Genomic DNA, 8587 nt, shown 5'->3' with positions numbered 1-8587 from the left:
TATCAATGAACTTCTGAGCTTCACTGTCCTCAAATGAAAAATAGGGTCATAAACACAATAATGCTTATTATAAACACTTCACCCAGGTCACAATATAGTGTAAACAACTAAACGGAGTTTCCTACAGGTGAAGAGTGGATACTACCATCCGTAAATTATCTGCTGCAATCTTTAAAGCACCTAATTGAAGATCTCAGAAGATTTAGAGCCTTTCAAATTCTGATTACTGAATACTGAGATTTAAAGTCATTAGAAACCAAACAGAACCAGCAATAAAGAATGCTTAGCAATAGATATTTAACGAGCTGGAAGTGGCTCTTCTAATTAAGAGATCTAATAACTGTCACTAGTTAATAGCCACAGAAAGGCAATAAAGTACACATTTAGGGATGTATGTTTCAGGGAAAACAGCTTCTGAAGGGAAGCAGGGGCTAAATTCACGATTAAAACAACCCAAAAGGTTTTAAGGTAAGCTTTTCAAGTCAGATACACTTCCGTTGTCCGATGACAGACCCTTATCAAACACTTCCACTAATTTTCATACTGTTTTAAGTAAATTCCACAGAAAACCAACTACAATATTAGGAAGAGTCTATTAAAGAATTTCTTTATTAATACAAAACATACAAACTATTAAGTACTAAGAAATTTAAATATCTAAGTCATAGCAAACAGGTGGCAATTCAACATCCAGGGTCGACAGAACGCTTGGAGACTGCAACAGATCTAGAAAACAGGAATTTCTTATTCAATATCTGCAAACCCTTATGTCATCGTCCATCTCAACATACACATTAGTTGTCAATTTTATCTTATTTTCCCCTTTGCATATTGAATCCCTACCCCACCCCAGTTAGACATTGCACGCATGCATACATACATACACTCTCACACCCACACACTGCTTTGAATGTGGCTAAGATCCCAGAATTAATCTTCATTAGGAAATGAATCTTAGACATGCCTGAAACTATTGTTTTTAAGGACCCACACAAGAGCCAACAATATCACTAACTTATAAAATAGAATACGCTATCCCATCAGAACAAATAGAAAACATACTGATGGTTTTTAATCACCAGCTTGAACCAAGGCCTCAAACATTGGCCGTAAGGTTTTGTCATTCTATGCTACTGTGCTCAGGGGTCTTGGTTCTAGATTAGCTTTAGATATAACTTGGAATTCTCATTCCAAGCAAGTTTGTTATACTTCAAGTTATAACCTAAGAAGCCATAGGCTAAACTTAATCTTGTTTTCTGTATCTAAGACTGTCTACATTCCAGAATGACTTGATTTTGGCTGGGCATTTGAGATTGAAAACAGTACCAATTGAGAGTTTTCATTACTCTGAAACCCTATCCCTGAAGTTTGAAAGACGGAAATTACCTGTAGGCTAACCTTCCATACAACTCTGCCCCCCACGATAATGAAAGTATTATGACACAAGTAATTTGCAGCTCTTCTAGAAGGACACTTGTTCACTTACTAGACTCCCATGGTTGAGAGGGCATCTTCAGAGGTGAAGGGGGGCCCAGGTGTAACAGCTTTTCAAGTTCCCTCTCCTCATCAAGGATCATGAGAGGCACTCCATTCAAGGGGAGGTGTGCAATCTGGTGCTCTTCAGGCAGGTCAAAACTCTCAAAATCTGTCACAAAGACAAAGCACTTTATCAGAGCAGTGGTTCTCAGGGTGGTCAGTGGACCCCTGGGGATCTGAGACCCTTTCAGTGGGTGCATGAGGTCAAAATAGGTTGTTAATAACATTAACACATTCTTCCACTGTGCTGACATTTGCAATGATGGTACAAAAGCAGTAATGGATGGAATTGCTTGCTGTGCCTTAGCACAAATCAAGGCAGCGGCAATAAACTGTATTTTGTAGTCCTTATATTCTTCAATACCACTGGCTTGCAGTAAAAAATGCCAGCTTCACATATCACTTTACCACATGCAGTAAAAAGTATTAATTTTGTCAGCTCTCGACCCTTAAGAACATGTCTTTTTAGTATTCTGTATGATGAAATGAGAAGTACTCCATAAAGCACTTCTGCATACTCAAGTACCACGGTGAGCTCAAAGAAAAAAGATTTGTGCCATTATTTGGTTTTCAAGCTAAACTAGAGGCCTTTATCCTGAAACACTGTTTAGTTGAAATAACAATGGAAAGACAAACTGTAGTTGCTTAGACTTGGGTATTTGTAGCACATTTCCTTAGAGGAATAAAGAAGTCCATCACCTCAAGGAAAACAGTATCTGTTGCCAACAACAAAATACACAATTTCAAGGAAAAAAAAAAAAAAAACAAAACACTAGAATTTTGAAAAACTTATCTGTAATCATTAGCTTGACAACTTCCTAATATTACACTTTTCCAATGAGATCAGTGGTGACATTAATGAGTGCATATTTGACATTGCATAATGAAACACTTCAACATTTGGATGATCTACATTTCCCCGTGGATCATCATTTCTAAATGATCAATGCGTGATTAAATGTATCTTTTATTTTTGCATTTAAATGCAGAACAGCCCGATGGATTTTACTTTCGGAGTACAAAATGTTCACTGACAGGGTTTCAGATTACACATTTCAACCATACATTCAGAAATTGCCACTTGTTAGGTGTTAGTGTTGTAGGAAAGAACTCTCCACACTTATCTAAAAAGACTATTAAAATGCTCCTCCCTGTCCTAACTACATATCTTCAGGAGGCCAAATTTTTTTCCATGTACTTCAACCAAAACAAGAGATGCAATGGATTGAATGCAGACTTACAATACAGATGTTTTATGTTAAGCTAAATTAACCAAATTTTCAAAAATATAAAACCAAAAAAAAAATATATGTATGTATGCACACACACACACACACACACATATATACAAAACCATGTCATTCTTCTAGATGTTTTAGAAATGTTTAAAAAAAAGTTACATAATGGGGTTTTTTTTTGAGGGTTTGTTTGGTTTTTTTTAACCAGTGTAAATTCCCAATACAGGAAATTTAAACAACACAGAAAAGGTCTTTGGGGTCTTCACTAACTTTTAAGAGTGGTCACAGACGTGTAAAAAAAAAAAAAAAAAAAAAAGAAAAGAAAAAAAAAAAGACGAAAACCATTGTGTTAAGTAACACTCTTTATAATCCAAGTGTCTTACTTACTTCTTAGAATTATTTCAAAAAGATTTTCTTAGGGCACCTGGCTGGCTCAGTTGGTAGAGCATGCAATTCTTGATCTCAGGGTCATGAGTACGACCCCTATGTTGGGCATGGAGATCAAAAAAATTAAAAATTTTAAAGTAATTTTGAAAGAGAGGGGAGAGAGAGAGAGAAAGCACACACGAGTGAGGGAGGGGCAGAGGGAGAGGGAGGGGCAGAGGGAGAGGGAGGGGCAGAGGGAGAGGGAGGGGCAGAGGGAGAGGGAGGGGCAGAGGGAGAGGGAGGGGGAGAGGGAGGGGCAGAGGGAGAGGGAGGGGCAGAGGGAGAGGGAGGGGCAGAGGGAGAGGGAGGGGCAGAGGGAGAGGGAGGGACAGAATCCCAAACCAATTCCATGCTGGACTAACCATGGAGGCTCAATCCCAGGACAAACCATGAGATCATAACCCAAGGCAAAAATCAAGAGTCGGATGCTTAACCAACTGAGCCACCCAGGTGCCCCTAAAAAATTTTAATTAAAAAAATACAGATTTTTCTTGACAGTAACAAAACTAGAATTTAAATATTGAGTCTTTCCTTTTTTCAAGGGGGTTAGCATTTCCTCAAAAGAACAAAGATGGGGGAGAACCATTATTTTCTCTAGTCTGAAACTTCTCTAAAGCCTAAATACTAGGAATTACCCTACTCTTTCCAAGACTGCTAAAACCCAGAAGTTAAAAAGGAACTGCGGGATGGTGACTACTTAATCTGAAACCAATGAATTATAAAGGAAACCATAAACAGACAAAAGACTCCAGAAGAAAAAGTCTGCAACCTAATAAAGCTAATCTCCTTTAACCACAAAAGCTGCTGAAAAAGTCATTATCAAAGGAAAACAAAGATACAAACAGGAAGTTAAAAAAAACTATAGAAGGCTAATGATCAAATATGCTCACTACGTGGACATGCACCCCAATTTAAAACCATGAGATACCCACTGCCTTTTTGATAAGGTTAAGAGTTTTTAAACATTTGTCGTTAGAGACTGTAGGGGAAGCAGGCATCCTCATCCACTGCAGGTGGGTTCAGTAATTTATGCTATTTTGGGGGGCAACTTAGTAGCTCTTTCCTCAAACACAGCATATTGTAGTCCTCCTTCTTGATCAATATGCATAAATCTACCTCACCATTTTCCTTAATGGCTGAATTGTAATCATTAGCATGGAAGCACTACATTGTATCAAAACTTAATCACCTCCCCTTTGAGATGACTCAGCAATCCTTCAAGTCCACTCTCCAGCTATCCTCACAAACTCACAGTACAATTTCGAGGACACTAACTGCAGAATTGTATTATATAAAAGCCAGGGACAAGCTGGATGTGTACAGGATGACTAAATGCCTTTGGATGAAAGGCCGAAAGTTCCAGTTCAGAAATGTAGAAGGCTCTATGTGACCTTCCCGAGTTTCATCCGTATTGTCCTTCTCTCTGCCTTCATTTCCCAGAACCCCTCCAGTCCTCAGCTCTACCTCAGGATCTCTGCACACACTTCTGTGCTGTGTTCTTGCCCTGCCCCTCCCCTTCTTCACCTGGCTATCCCCAGATAGCCTTTAAAACTCAACTTCTGTCACTTCCTAAAAGAAACCTTCCCCACTCTTCCAGGCGAGGTTCAGTTCCCCCTAGGGGACCAGTTTTTCTCCTTGCTCACTGACAGTGAGAGGATTCGTTTGGGGTTTCCCTCCCAATCATGGGCTCCCTCAGGGTGAGACCTGTCTTTGTTAACCACTGCACCCAAAGCCTGGATACAGTAGCCTCTCCTCAAATGGGAAAAGCTTGAAAAGGTGGTTCTGTAACAGAAAATACTTGATTCACATAGCAGGTTGAAGGAATAGAAACACGTTTTCACAGACTATGTGGATTTTTTCAGACATTGTTCAACTCGACATAAAACCCACTTTCAAAAACCCTTGCCAGGAATAATGTCCATTTTACACTTGTTCACTATTAGTGAACACATCTTATCTCCCTTATGTGGGAAGTTTTTGAGGTCGGGAACAATGTTCTCCACACCTTCGCACCAATTCCCCTTCAGACCTCAGAGGTTCCTTACAAAGAAATCCACCACCAAATACATTTGTGCAAAGACCAGATTCAGAGAGTCTTATTACAATTTGGGGTCAGAGGTCTATTCATATCAAATTAGAGCTGAATAGGATTCTAAGAGAAACTCAAGACTAAAGCATTTTTGTAATACAAAAAAAAAAAAAAAAAATACTACCTAAAGGATTGAAGGGAATGAATTTTTCTATTTCAGGATAGGTGTCATCCGAGGCTGGAACAGTGCTTTTTGCTTTGACAGTCTTCTCAGTTACCTAAAACCACCCAAGAAAATATGAATGAGAGTGGAAACCTTGTCAATAGATTAGTACAAGAGATAAGTCTTCCAGACATGTGACTGCTTCACCACTTTCACACGGACTTCTAAGCAACTGTAATCCTTAGTTCTCATTAATTACATAAATATACAATTCAGCAAGCAATTCTAGTAGCACGGCTAAAGAGTTTAGTCTGTTATTTAAGTATCAGCAACTCTCAGCCTAAGTTACCAAGAATACAGAGTTAATTCGGAGCTAATCAACTCAATCACTCAACCTGACACAGAAAATGGGCAGGAGTCACCCAAATAGAAACTAATCCTAGAAGCCATTTTTGGATGGTAATGGCTGTGTCACCTGATTTATTTGCTTAGTTAATATTAAGTTGAAATACACACTGAGTAAGAGCCAACAAAAGACAGTCAAGGACTTGAGTAGCCTGGATAATTCTCTAGCCTAAATTGGGCAGGTAGCCAGTCTACAATAGGCCAAAGCAGAAACCTACGTATTATTGTAAGATTTACTCTTACATCATATGTGTATACTAAATATTTTCTTTAATTTATTTAGAGAGAGACGGGGGTAAGGAGGGGTAGAGAGAACCATGCTGCCAGCGTAGAGCCCATTGAGGGGCTTGAACCCAAGAAGCCCCGAGATCATGACTGGAGCCAAAACCAAGAGTCAGATGCTTAACCGACTGAGCCACCCAGGCACCCCTAGAGGAAATCTCTAAAGTCGGGTTTCCCACACTTCAGTGCTATGTCACATTCTCATTATTTTTGTCATAGCCTTGCAATACTTGAATTTAACATTTCTTACTCAACTTAGTTTTTAAAAAAGACATCTTGGCAGCGCCTGGGTGGCTCAGTCCGTTAAGCATCATCTGACTCTTGATTTCGGCTCAGGTCATGATCTCATGGTTCGTGGGTGCAAGCCCCACATCAGGCTGTCTTGGCAGCACAGAGCCTGCTTGGGATTCTCGGTTTCCCTCTCGCTATGTGCCCCTCCCCTTCTTTCTCTCTCAAAAATAAACATTTAAAAAAAATAAAAATAAAAAACATATCTTGTCCTAAACCACATTACAAGTTTTATTTTGATCTAAATTATTAGTGTTCTTCCTAATATACATTAAGACAATTATTCAAATAAAGTGTTAATCTACACGCTGAAGTCATCTTTCACAGCAAAGTCTTCTTAGTCTGGGATGCACTGACCTGCTACTCATGCACACACACAAAGGTCAACATGTTTGCAAAGTAGAGTACCTGGTGCTCACTCTAGGAGACTGGGAGGAGGGTGGCAGCACATGAGCTATTATATTAGCTATGTGACCTCTTGCAAAGTACCCTCCCTCTCAGTACTTTCTGTATCTGTAAGTAGATACCACCAACCAATCTGCTTCAACGCTAGTTAAGAGCAGGTGAGGCAACAACATTCACCAGCTGCTTGTGAGACTTCTAATCTTGAGGCACAGAGGAAGTCCACAAAGAGAACAGGATTCCCTCCTGCTAATCAGTGTTTGGTAGCCTATATTTCCTTCTACTCACAAGAAAGATAGGGTGCCTATAGTCATTTTAAGAGTCAAAAGTGCTAAAGTGTTTAGACAACCAGTTTGTAGCCAACACCTACCTTTTTGGCAGAGAAGTTTGGCTGCTTCTGTTTGAGAGGTCCATTGTTCTTTACTGAATTTTCGGTGGCTCTGTTGACAGTTCCCAAAGCCTTTCTGGTAACTTTAGGCAAGGCTGCTTGAGCATCAAACATTTTGCCTACACGTGGTGTTGAAACCTGAGATCTCCCATCTAAAGTTTTGACTGCTGAAGAGAAAGTCTTACCATAAGATTATTCAGGCAGTAAAACCTGCCCAACTTGAAGACTGATTGTGTGTATAAACTTGGCCTAATTCTCATCCCCAGACTCAATCCCAATTTTTGACAGTGGCTTGGCCATATGCCTAACAGTACTTCAGTTTTGTACGCTCTTAAATAATCGCTTAAGATACTTAATTAAGATACTCTTTCATGTAAAGAGTTAAAAATAAATAAAAGAAACCCAACATAAGCAAATCGCAATAGGAGCATTCCCCAATACTTGATGCCTCCCCTCTGCTCCCGACTCCAAGCCACGCCCACAATTGATTCCGGTGACTCCGGACTCAACGGTGACTCCGACTGCAGCCCGTTTACTTACGAGGCTTAGACCGCAGCTTCTGCCCGTCCTTGGGAGCCACACGGGTGCCCGGTTCTCCATTTTCCTTATCAACAAAGATCAGGGTAGCCATTCTGGATCAGCTGCGGGTGCGAAATACATATTAGACCCTGGGGGTTAGGAAGATGAGAGAAGCGATGATGTAGGTAGCAAAAACCAAACTTTCTACCCTGGGCACGCCACTCAAAAACTAGAACTAAGGAGACAGCGAAGCCCGTTCTTCAGGCAACAGGCATTTAATCCAGCTCTTAGCTCCTGAAGCCTGGGTCAGAGGCTCTAAGTTCCAGAAGAGTCGGCGGTTTAGGGCTGGCACAGGTCCTAGTACTCATCAGAATCGAACTGCCGAGGGCTGCGTCCGCGGTCCCAGTCCGCGGCTCAACCTAACTGGGCGCTATTGACGATCCCGGGAAGCCCCAGGTCCTCCCACCTCCAGCGCCCAGCCCACCTCCTTCCTCGCGGGCCCCGCGCGCCCAACACTCACGACCACTCGGTTCGCCCACGTAAGAGCCAACAGCCAAACTCTTCCAAGACAGCCTGCCGCGGTCGCGCCAGACCCGGCGTTTAAACCACAACTCACACCCCTATTGGTTCATCCGCCCAGGAGGCGGGACCGTGGGTGGGGCTCCAGGAAGAACCAATGGGAGGAATCTAAGCTCCTCGCGCACCGCCTGGAAAGCTTTTTCCGGGAAGTTAGTAGCTTGCTTCCTGGGAAGAAAAAAATCAAACCTGCTGACACCTTTAGTTGTAGGTGTTTTTAACATGCTCCTCACAGAGATAGAAAGGGAGTGAATATGGTCTTCGATTCCAATAAGTAAATGATTATCATGATATCAAGATACAGAGATTTGGGGGTTTTTTCCTGAGACTCTAGG

General features: G+C 41.2%; 1 protein-coding gene across 6 annotated transcripts; it reads right to left on the bottom strand.

The window, feature by feature from the left end:
- Positions 1 to 581: 581 nt before the first annotated feature.
- Positions 582 to 8312, bottom strand: PTTG1 (PTTG1 regulator of sister chromatid separation, securin). 6 transcript variants are annotated; one of them, XM_019433773.2, is made up of 6 exons: positions 8197 to 8312; positions 7698 to 7798; positions 7140 to 7324; positions 5414 to 5507; positions 1487 to 1645; positions 582 to 726 (listed from the first exon to the last, which is right to left on the bottom strand). In XM_019433773.2, exons 2-6 carry the CDS (start codon positions 7786 to 7788, stop codon positions 650 to 652), a joined length of 606 nt encoding a protein of 201 aa, XP_019289318.2. In that variant the 5' UTR covers positions 7789 to 7798; positions 8197 to 8312; the 3' UTR covers positions 582 to 649. The 6 variants fall into 6 exon arrangements, with proteins under 6 accessions (XP_019289318.2, XP_019289322.2, XP_019289323.2 ...); XM_019433777.2 differs by having other exon boundaries at positions 7140 to 7321; XM_019433778.2 differs by having other exon boundaries at positions 7140 to 7321; positions 7698 to 7825; positions 8197 to 8305.
- Positions 8313 to 8587: the final 275 nt, after the last annotated feature.

Source organism: Panthera pardus, unplaced genomic scaffold (assembly GCF_024362965.1).
Source record: "Panthera pardus isolate Hobbes unplaced genomic scaffold, ASM2436296v1 HiC_scaffold_2, whole genome shotgun sequence".
Taxonomy (NCBI): Eukaryota; Metazoa; Chordata; class Mammalia; order Carnivora; family Felidae; genus Panthera; species Panthera pardus.
This window is presented reverse-complemented; position numbering and strand designations above follow the sequence as displayed.